The sequence below is a fragment of the Rhea americana genome, unplaced genomic scaffold (assembly GCF_003343005.1).
Source record: "Rhea americana isolate MKP2758 unplaced genomic scaffold, rheAme1 scaffold_304, whole genome shotgun sequence".
Lineage (NCBI taxonomy): Eukaryota > Metazoa > Chordata > Aves > Rheiformes > Rheidae > Rhea > Rhea americana.
In genome coordinates, this window is record NW_028186429.1 from 52,028 (window position 1) to 63,903 (window position 11,876).

The 11,876-nt window shown below is 38.1% G+C and overlaps 1 protein-coding gene across 1 annotated transcript in view; it reads right to left on the reverse strand.

Annotated features, from left to right (window-relative positions):
* Nucleotides 1-1,204: 1,204 nt before the first annotated feature.
* The window catches only part of ACADM (acyl-CoA dehydrogenase medium chain), a 19,207-nt gene continuing 8,535 nt past the window's right edge, over nucleotides 1,205-11,876 (reverse strand). Inside the window, exons 7-12 of the mRNA XM_085309819.1 lie at nucleotides 8,260-8,390; nucleotides 6,933-7,041; nucleotides 5,959-6,099; nucleotides 5,787-5,882; nucleotides 4,925-5,173; nucleotides 1,205-2,573 (exon numbers count right to left, since the gene is read on the reverse strand). Of these exons, the coding sequence (XP_085165945.1) occupies nucleotides 2,502-2,573; nucleotides 4,925-5,173; nucleotides 5,787-5,882; nucleotides 5,959-6,099; nucleotides 6,933-7,041; nucleotides 8,260-8,390 (798 nt within the window). The 3' untranslated portion in view covers nucleotides 1,205-2,501. The remainder of the gene's footprint in view (nucleotides 2,574-4,924; nucleotides 5,174-5,786; nucleotides 5,883-5,958; nucleotides 6,100-6,932; nucleotides 7,042-8,259; nucleotides 8,391-11,876) is intronic.

An 11,876-nucleotide genomic window follows, 5' to 3' on the forward strand; every position in this document is an offset into this window, starting at 1 on the left:
GCGGCGCGGCCCGCGGGCTGGAGGGCGCTCAGCCGTGCCGCCCAAAGGTCACCGTGAAGCGGCGGGAGGGGGACGTTTCGAAGTGCAGAGCCGGGGCGCTTTCCTGCGGCGCGATAAGCAGGACGACAATAAAAGCAGCCCAATTTCCCAATTTCCTTCTGTCACCTCAGTTCTATGAAAAAGCAGGTGCAAGGATTTAGCTGTAGTACAGGTGAGGATACAAGGTGTCCTCCTTGGCTTCGAAGAAAAACCTTTGCCCCTAATTACTACTGATGATTATGCTATTAGTCATCACCACTTACCTCTTGCACGCATTTGGGGCAGCACCGTGCCAGGCTGGAACACAATTTATATCATGTAATAATGCTGATCTGTGCAGAGCGGCCAAAAACTAGGTCTTCCTTTGAAATCCCTATGCAGGTTGTTACAAATCCTTATCCAGGATGTTGTATTATTGATCTGCCTGCAGGTTAAGTAAGATGGCAATTTACATGATTAAACAGTTTATTTAAAGACTTACCTTACTGAACAACAGTAATTTCCCAGATGGCCTACCTGAGAAATAAGTAATGCAAAACTCACATCTGGCAACACTAGTTGTACCATCCTGCACTAAATTAAGATCATGAATGAAAGACACCTCAGTGAAACAAGGACATTTTGGTATGGAATTGCAAATTAAGTTGCCTAAGAAGTCCAAGAAATGGGCATTCTGATAGCAGAATGAGCTATCCAAGTTAAAATACCTGATATAAATTGCTTTTCTCAGCTGTTTTGCTGCCAATTTACTTAAATGTACTGGATTTGGAATAAACAACACATGTAAACCATTTTTAAGGAAAAGCTACACATTTTTAATTTAAATGAATCAGTCTAATTGAACATTTACACTACTACACTTGCTTAAGCAAGAGGTTACATACCTTCTAGTTGATGTTCTATTCCTATGGGATGGTATCTAAATCCTCAGAACAGATACACATAAAGGCAACAGCAATGCAGACCTTTATATTGTTGAACTGGCTATTCAGCTGCTATTCAGCTGCTGTTTTAAATTAAAATGCATAGTTCCAACAGTAGTTTCTGGTATGGGCAGTACCCTAGTAGGAACTGCAGTGTAACTACTAGCATTTTGGATATTGAACTTACCTGAAACACTAATTGAAATGATGTCACAAACAAAATGAATAAAACCAACCACATCTTTCTGTTTGAAAACAGTTTTTTATTAGAATTCAGTAGTGATTGCCAGAAATAACTTTTGATCATCTTATTTTGAAGTGAAAAAACATTGTGTTGTGTTACTCTCAATTTTGCTCTTTTCATATTACAACTTTTGAGGTAATAGACAAGTTTAGAACAGAGTTGTTATACTCAAATACATGGCATAGTTTCCTAGACATTATTTCACATGAGCTCAGCTAAAATGAAAAATATTTAAAATTGAATGACTGTACTTCTTTTTTTCCTACTGTGACAAATGTATATAACTGTTTCAGAAAAAGCTGTCGTTATCATTCATCCATAAAGAAGTCTTACTTAAGGCACAAGAAAACTAGCATTCTCTTCATAAATGTAACAGATTTCTCTGAGGCACAGAGATAAAAGCATTGAATGAAAATTTATGTCGGTGCTGGACTCAGGTGAATAACATAGTAAGTCACTGAAAAGAAGCCCTATTATGCTGTATCTTTTGAAAACAAAAACTAGCTTTTGTTCATAATGACTCATGGAGGCATGTAATATGCAGACAATCCACAATTAGTAATTCTGCCACTGTTTGATAACAGTAACAATGATCTGTGTTACACTTTATGGGAATATATGTTTGTTTTTGAATGGCCCAAAAGATAACATGTATTCATGTTAAAATTTACAGGATGAGAGTTTATAAAACCTACAAAACTACTATATGTTAGCATATTCATTATAGCGTGTGACTACTGGACATAAGGTGCTGCAATACGTGATCCTTGGAAGAATCAGGATAACTTTTTAAAGTAATCATGTCCCTGAGATTTATTAAATTGATATTCACCTGAACTCCAATGGTAAAGCTGTAATTTATCTCAGTAGGAGCAAATTTGTATCATTATAAATAATACAGAAGTTTCTAAGATCAAATTATTCGTTGCATGTGGAATGGCTTTACAGACAATAAAATATTTCTGAATTCTGTTCACGTTTTAATGTAAATTTTACAGGGAAGGTTTTTACCTCTTCCCCCACCAAAAGTCACAGACTTGAATGAAAAAGCTTAAGTTGGAAACATAAGAGACAAACAATCACTTTGGAATTCAGACATGTTTGGAAAATACCAACTTTGTTAGGAATGGATGGAGGAAGTGTGGGTGGGTACTAAAGTAGTGCTTAATAATGTACAAAATAATAAGATTTTGAAGAGAAGTTTTTTTTCCACATCTTTTTAATTGTATTGAGAAATGCATTACAATCCTCTTCTGAGGACGCAGAATGCAGTACCAAACCCTGTATACTTTTCTTTAAACCTTATATTTGCCAATGTGCTCACGAGCTATGATCATCCTTTGAATCTGAGCAGTTCCTTCGTAAATCTGCAATGTAGAATTGCAATAATGTTAGCTGATCAGTTTTTAAAAGCTTTTAACAATCTTTCTACACTTTTTAAATCTTCACAGGGTTAATCCAATGTGGATTAGGCTGTGCAGAAAGACAGAGAAAACTGAAAAAAAAATGTGATATGACAGTAATTACAGTGGGCTATATGAAATAAATCACATACAACATATTGAGAGATAGTCATGTTCCCTCATCTCTTCTAAACTCACTGAAGTTCCTAGGAAAACAAACAAGCATAGTGAATGAAGAAGGATGGGGAGAAATGTCTTATGTGGGGAGGAAAATACATAATCTAGGCTTGACAAAGTAAGTTTTCAAAGCATGGGAGGAGAGGAGGGGATGACTCTTGCTGTAAGTATTGTACTTGTATTTTCTTTGACTAGCCTTTCAAGGTCAAACCATATGTTCCCTTTCATCTATTTATTCCTATCAGTTTTTATTAACTAGTCTCCAGTACTGTATTCTTATTATTTTTTTTAAACTGTCATTCTTGCATTTTCTTCTAGAAATATTTTGCATCATCCCTCTGTTCTGTTTGGCTTGCTGACAGCAAAGTCAAAGACACACAGCAGAATGTATATGAAGCTGTAATGCAGGAAGGCCTTGATCTCCATATGCTCTAGATATATTATATATAGATGCTTCAGGGTTACCGTATGGTAATCTGAGGGCAGAGACAATATAGATTAGAAGTTAAAGTCATGAATAAACTTAACTGCCCCAAATGCTTATTAGTTCAACTGAAGAAATAATTATAAAGACAAAAGTCTTTTCCTGTATTCTTTGGGGAACAAAGGGGAGGAGAAAACAAAAATTCAATACTAAATCTGACTACTCTCAGCAATAAGCAAAATATCTACCTAGCCTTTTGTCCATGATAGATCAATGTAATGTAAGATCTAAATAACTGAATGGGATCCTGCAAAATAAATCCCAACTTTCACACTGTCTTCCTCTAAAAAGCATCCAATCATAATGAAATTCAATTTATTCATTTTCTTACTTGCAGGACTTCAGTTAGTACTTTATACTAAGAATCTTTAATTCCAAAACAATAGTCTTTTTTTTCCCTTAAATTGAGAAAAATAAATTCTTGACTAGTGAGAATAACAGTATTAATTTTAAAGCCATCTGCAACAGAAACATGAACTACCTAAAATCTTAGGAGTAATAGCTATTGTATCTAACTGACCTTACAGATCATGGTCCACATGCATTTCTTGATATCATTTGTTTTGATATGTTTTACCTAGACACTTTAAATGTCAGAAAAGGGTGAGAGAAGGTAAAATTATGTTCTGCTGAACTTAATTAAAATGTTCTTGTTGAATAAAGAGCTAGCATACTGTACACAAAAGAAGAATTGTTATCCAGAATAATGTCTTGGCACTAACATTATAGAAAAAGATCTGGGGATTATGTGTGACTATGGGCTAAACATGAGTAAATATGGTATGTTTTGTGTTGGAGAAAAAAAAAAGGGTAATCAGGTTGTGTTACACTTCTGTCACATGTCTGTTAATGCAAGATATGCAAGATAATTTTCCCTCGATATGCTATGCTGGTGATAACTGGTCATATCAAAGTTTCAAAAAGAAGGTACAGAGTACAGCAACAAAGCATAAGAGATTGTAAACAGAAAAAAAGAACCCACATGACTTATGAGGAAAAAGGTAACGAAATTGCTTTAGTTTATTCTGAAAGAGACTGCTAAGAAGGATGTAAGAAGCACATTAAACGCAGGCATTACCAAGGGCCGTCAGTTGTCCTGTATAAAGCTGGATATAACAAGCAAAAGGATGTAATTTGCAACTACCATTATTTGGACTAGATATTAGGATGGGGGGAAAGTTTAGCTATAGTGAGGCACCAGTCTGTGATACATAAAGGAGCAGAGGATTTCCATCGTTGAAGGTTTTCAAGAACAGCATCACACACAAACCATCTCTGACAGCATGTTTGTGTGTATTACTCTACTTCAAAGCAAGCACTGATAAAGATCAGTGTTTTGTACAGCCTTTTTCTTCTAAGACTTCAAGAGCTTTGAAATGAATAGTCCAAGAATTTCAAGGAGTTTACACTTCAGAAAAAATATATATATATATTTTTTATACTTGTAGCTGATACTTAAATTTATTGATCTAGTGCAAATACTTTTGTATGCAAGAATTTGCCTGATTTGAATGCCTCTTTCTTTAAATTGAATGATTATTGCTTTCATCCTAAAAGCATTTTTACATGTGTACATCATGATTTAAACTAAGTAGCCGTTAACATATTTTATACACAATTTATGTATTACTTTAAGATTCTTTCTTTTACTTACCTGGTATATTTTAGCATCTCTCATTAGTTTTTCTACAGGATATTCACTATTAAATCCATTTCCTCCAAAAATCTGTACTGCATCTGTAGCTGCTTGGTTTGCAATGTCACCAGCAAATGCCTTTGCAATCGAAGCGAAGTAGGTGTTCTTGTGACCAGCATCAACCTCCCATGCAGCTCTTTGGTAAGCCATCCTAGCTAGTTCCACTTTCATTGCCATTTCAGCAAGCATGAAAGACACTGCTTGGTGCTATGAATGATGAAATAAACCAGGTTAACATTGCCTGCTTAAAATCTATGGCATCCGAGAGGAGTATAATTTAGATTCTAAAATCCATGTAGTCACAAGGAATGAGATTTGAATTACAAAGTTGAGCTTTAATATTTCTATTTAGGATTTATGAGATCTATATTATAGCTTGCTGTTTATTTAGATTTCTTCAAAATTCGAAGCAATGTATTGGTATTAATACTGTGTATCTCTTTTACATACCTCCAACAGAAAGATGGGATCAGCTTTTCCTTTCCTGAAAATCCCTGTTCATCAATACTTAAGAACTTAAATATGTCATGATAGCACAGGACTTTTACGTTTTCTGGGGGGATTTTTCTTTGTGATACTATTATCACCATCATCATCAATAGATTTCTGGAGTTACTGCATAGCTAGTTACATTTATATGACAATCACCTATATATTTGAAAACCCAAGCAATAGCAAAGAGATAAAATAGTTCACACATGTCCTAAAAATCATGGAACAACCTTGAAAATTCAACAATAGTATGCCTCATGTGAAAACACAGCTCGCTCTCTATATACATGCATATATGTATTTATATATGTATGTGTATTTAACTTACTTCAACAATTGTTTTCCCAAAGGTTTTTCTCTCTAAAGCATATTTAGTAGCTTCATCCAGTGCTCTTTGTGCTAAACCAACAGCACCAGCTGCTACCTGAATTAAATACAGCAGAGATTAAAAATCAGAAATTGCCATTACACTTTATGAGCAAGATATTTCTGATACTTACAGGAGGTCTGGTCATATCAAAAGCTCCCATTGCAATTTTAAAGCCAGCTCCCTCAGCTGTTAATACATTTTCCTTTGGGACTCTGACATCTTCAAAGACAATACCTCTTGTATCTGAGCAACGCTGACCCATATTCATTTCCTGAAAAGGGAGTTTATGGAAATGTAACTAAATTGGATTCTTCCAAGGTACAACACATTTTCATCCTTCAGTTTACTCAAAGCATTTTTCCCCAGACCCTTCTGTTTCATCTAAAAACAAACATATACATGACAAATACTAGTTTTGCATTTACAGACCCACATGCCTTTAATTTCTCTAAGCTGAGGAGTTTACTTTATTCTTATATGAAATCCATTCTGTAGTTGTAATCACTCTTGTCATTTTTCTCTAGTTCAATTATATCCTTTGAGATTGGAGAAAAGACAGGGAGGAACCTAAAATGCAGGCAGTAGTAAAATATCATTGCACTATACAGAGATAAATAAATAAATAAGCTTTTCAGGTTTTCATATTCCTTTTCTAATGTTCAATGTCAGTTTTTGCCTGGTACTAAAATTGCATTTTTTTGGACACACTAGCAAGAGTGTCTCCAAGGCCTCTTCCTTGAGCATAAATAGCTGAAGTTAAGCTCACTGTGATGTATTTACCATTGAAGTTTTCCACCTTGCTTCTCGTCCTCTCAAGGCACACTATTTTTGCTTTATGAGCAATGGGCAATAAAATGGTTCTTGAAGATTCTTTTGCAGCTTTTCAAAGTCATCTTTAGAATATTCTGAATACTACCTTTCTGAATTAATAAAGTTATAATTACATTTTATGCATAGCTTGTTTTGAAAACAAAAAGATCGTCATATGTGAGTATATTTAAATGTTCAGTAGCACAATAGTCTTTTTTTTATTGGCAATTTGTTGCATTATTGATTTAGAAGTGAATAATTCTTGGCCTGTCAAATAAAAGATACACTCTTCACCTTTCTTCCAATTTGGATTCCAGGGCTATCTGCTTCCACAATGAACCCAGTAAAGGCTTTGCTTGCAGGAGCTCTCGGATCTGGATCGGTACGAGCTAGCAAAAAATACCTAGTGTAAAACAAAGAAGAGGGCCTCAGTTCATCTGCACAATTAATAATCAAATGTTTTTAAACTAACAAGTTAAATGTTTCAGTGTGTGTTTCCAGCATATAATAAATTCCATCAAGAAGTTAGCAAACCTTCAAACTGAGAGGGCGCACAAGAGATGAAGTTTCAATGCAGCTCTTACTGTGAAATTCAAGTTTAAATAAAATTACTTCAGATCAACATGCAAGGATTGTCCATCTTGTCCTTGTACTGTCACGTAAGTCTTTATTATATCAACTTAAGGAATAGCACAGAAAAAAATCTGTTAGATGAATTCACAGCACATAAATAAAAAAATAAATGCTTAGGAAACACATTCTTGCATGCAAAATTTAAGTTACCACCTAATCCCAAAGAAGATCTTAATTTTATTCTTCTAGTGTATTCTTCTACTTGTAAACAAGTAATTCTGTTAGAAATTAAAAAGTAGTAAATCATATTTATGATGTTCAGTGATGTCGGAAGATAGATGCTAGATTCTCTTTGATGGTTTTGCGTTGAACAAGGAAGTAAATAAAAAATGTAGATTTATGGATACAATATATACAGTAAAATTCTTGCACTTGAATTAAAATGAATTTGTACACTGGAGATGAACATGATATTATATGAGACATGATAAAAGAGGTCTGTACTTTACAGCACACTCCACAGATGCCACAGTAACATCCAGATTCTTTGACAGTTGGAGAATGTCTTCCCTTAAGAAAGTAAAATGTAATACAACAATCCAACATTGTTTCTAGCTTCACTAGAAATGACAGATGTTTTTAGCAGAATCAGAAGGAACTGATCTCAATCATCACACCTACAAAGCAAGGTAACTAGTAAAATGAGCCTCCTGGGGTACTTTGTGAGTTAAATCATACTGTTGCAGTCTTCTGTTGAAGAAAACGCAGAATTAATTTCATCTGAAAGCAACGATATTTGAGAAGCAATATTTGGAATGGACTAGTGTTATCTGTCAGTTTCCTTTTTAGGCTTTGTACAGCACTGAGACTGCATTCTTACACCTTGTCCTGATAAACTAGTCACAGATTATAGTTTAATGTGACAAAACATAAGGAACCACCAGATTTTTTAACAGAGATCTTTAAAGAAACACTTGTATTTAACTTTTTTTGGGGAAAAAATACATACAACAATAGAAAATGTAACATAAGTTAGCAGCTCACACACCAGTTAGCTTTCCCGCCATTTGTGATCCACATCTTCTGACCATTAATAACATACTCATCTCCTTTCTTCTCAGCCTTTGTTTTTATACCAGCCACATCAGAGCCCGCTCCAGGCTCTGTTACACAGTAAGCCTATAAGAAAATAAAATGCAAAATCTTGAATAAAAGTTTTATTTTCAGGTCACCATAAATTTTTACAGACTACATGCACGAAACCAATCTGTAAAAGTTTTAAAAGAACTGCATAGTAAAAAAACAAAACTTTGCAAGTACGTCAAAAGATGCTATAAACAAACAAAAAAAAAAAAAAAAGAAAAGAAAAGTAAGTTTGATAGGTTTAAAAGGAATTGCTCTGCAATACAGAGGAGTATGAAAAGGAGACCTCTTAATTTTTTTGAAGTAACACCAAAGTATCAAATGACGTGCATAACAAGACCACGTTTTTGAAGTTTAATGTTATCTTTGTAATCTTTTTGCATTATAACTTTTTAAAACATTTGTAAAATACATTGTTGTTTTACAGTGAGGCTTGAGGCCTGAGCTGTTCATAGAAATGGAAAAAGAAAACAGGAGAAAGGAAACAATGCAATTGCACTTTGAAGTAGCTAATTTAAATCCATCTCAAGCTAACAGCGACTGGAAGTCTGTGTTCAGCCATCAACTTACCCAAGGACTGAAGAAAGATCTCCCGGCCTGTCAGCTTGAGATGGATTGTCATTTGGCCTTCTTCTAAGTTAGGTATATTTGCCTTTCCCTAATTACCAGAGACCGCAGGCTTTTAATTCCTGTGGTCTACTTAAGTCTTTCACTAGGAATACTGTTTTTTAAAGTAATCAGAATAGGACTTATATTCAAGTTTGGCTTTTGGCTTCTGCATATGGTATATCAATTCTAGGTATTATGAGAACGAAGTTGGATTACATTGTCTAGGCATCCGTTACAACAAAACTAACTCCATATAAATAATAGAAAAATAAGTGTAGCATGAGATTGGGATAACTAGACATCAGTGACGATGGTAATTCTTAAATTACAAAGTGTAGACAAAGCTGAAAATAGTGAAGCTGTACTTATAAATGTACTTATTGTATTTGAAGATGTATTTCTTATACTTACCAAACTGAAAGCATTAAATCAAAAAACAAACAAACAAACCCCACAGCTCTCTGAGCAAGACTCCAGATATGTGTGGGTGAATTTTCATTATAAATCCATAATAATGCCTAAAACTATTTTCTACTTTTCATGATAAACAGAACCATTCTGTAACCCTTAATAAGTCTTCACTTCCTCATGCTTGAGCTCTGCCTAGGCGGGGAGGAGGAGGAGGCAGCTGAGAGCTTATGGGTAAAGATCAAAGGGCAGGCTAGTATGGGGGACGCTGGTGTGGGTGTCTACTACAGGCCAGCGGACTAGGAAGAGAAAGTTGAGGCCTTCCATAGACAGCTAGAGGTAGCCTCATGATCACAGGCCCTGGTTCTCATGGGGGACTTCAACCACCCTGACATCTGCTGGAGGGACTACACAGCAAGGCACAAGCAGTCCAGGAGACTCCTGCGATGCATTGATGATAACTTCTTGTCACAAATGGTGGAGGAGCCTATGAGGAAGGGTGTCCTGCTGGACCTTGTCCTTACCAACAGAGAGGGCCTGGTTAGAGGTGTGCAGGTTGGGGGCAGCCTTGGCTGCAGTGGCCGTGAGATGGTGGAGTTCAGGATCTGTCAGGAAAGAACTAAGGCAACAAGCAGGATTGCAACCCTGGACTTCAGGAGAGCGGACTTTGGGCTCTTCAGAGACCTGATTGGTGGAATCTCATGGGTTAAGGCCCTAAAAGGAAGGCTGCAGGGGGTCCAGGAGAGCTGTCTGGTATTCAAACATCACTTCCTCCAAGCTCAAGAGCGGTGCATCCCTATGAGTAAGAAGTGCAGCAAAAGGGGCAGGAGACCTGCGTGGGTGAACAAGGAGCTCCTGGCCAAATTCAGACAGAAGAAGAAAATACACAGAATGTGGAAAAGGGGACAGGCTACTTGGGAGAATTATAGGAATGCAGTCAGAGTATGTAGAGATGCGGCGAGGAAGGCTAAGGCCCAGCTGGAATTGAGTCTGGCAAGGGATGTTAAGGACAAGAAGGGCTTCTTCAAATATATCAGCAGCAAGAGGAGGACTAGGGAAAATGTGGGCCTGCTACTCAATGGGGAAAGGGCCCTGGTGACAAGGGATACGGAGAAGGCAGAGTTACTGAATGTCGCCTTTGCTTCAGTCTTCACTGCTAAGGGCAGCCCTCAGGAATCCTGTAGCCTGGATGTGAGGAGAAAGTCCAGAGAAGGGAAGACTTTCCTTTGGTTGAGGAGGAAAGGATTAGAGACCTTCTGGGCAGGTTAGACATCCACAAATCCACAAATGGGATGCACCCACGAGTGCTGAGGGAGCTGGTGGATGTTATTGCCAAGCTGCCGTCCATCATCTTTGAAAGCTCCTGGAGAACTGGAGAGGTTCCTGAGAACTGGAAGAAAGCCAATGTCACTCCAGTCTTCAAAAAGGGCAAGAAGGAGGACCCAGGCAACTATAGGCTGGTCAGCCTCACCTCCATCCCTGGAAAGGTGATGGAACAGCTCATTCTGGATGTCATTTCCAGACATATGGAGGAAAAGAAGGTGATCAGGAGCAGCCAGCATGGATTCACCAAGGGGAAATCCTRCTTAMCCARYCTGATAGCMTTCTMTGATGGAATGACTGGCTGGGTAGATGAGGGCAGAGCAGTGGACATTGTGTACCTTGACTTCAGCAAGGCTTTTGACACTGTCTCCCATAACATCCGCCTAGAGAAGCTCAGGAAGTGTGGGTTAGACGAGCGGACAGTGAGGTGGACTGAGAACTGGCTGAAAGGCAGAGCTCAGAGGGTCGTCATCAGTGGCGTGGAGTCCAGTTGGAGGCCTGTGGCTAGTGGCGTCCCCCAGGGCTCACTACTGGGTCCCATCCTGTTCAACTGTTTCATCAACGACCTGGATGAGGGGACAGAGTGCCTCCTCAGCAAGTTTGCTGATGATACCAAGTTGGGAGGAGTGGCTGACACACCTGAAGGCTGTGCTGCCATTCAGAAAGATGTGCACAGGCTGGAGAGTTGGGCAGAAAGGAACCTCCTGAGGTTCAACAAGGGCAAGTGCAGGGTCCTGCACCTGGGGAAAAACAAGCCTAGGCACCAGTACAAGCTGGGGGCTGACCTTCTGGAGAGCAGCTCTGCAGAGAAAGATCTGGGAATGCTGGTGGATGACAAGTTGACCATAAGCCAGCAATGTGCCCTTGTGGCCAGGAAGGCCAATGGTCTCCTGGGGTGCATTACGAAGAGTGTTGCCAGCAGGTCGAGGGAGGTGATTCTGCCCCTCTACTCAGCCCTGGGAAGGCCTCATCTCGAGTACTGTGTCCAGTTCTGGGCTCCCCTGTACAACAGAGATACGGAGCTACTGGAGAGAGTCCAGTGTAGGGCTACAAAGATGATCAGAGGGCTGGAGCACCTGCCCTATGAGAACGGCTGTGAGAGCTGGGCCTGTTCAGCCTGGGGAAGAGAAGACTGCGGGGGGATCTTATCAATGTGTACAAGTACCTGAAGGGAGGGTGTCA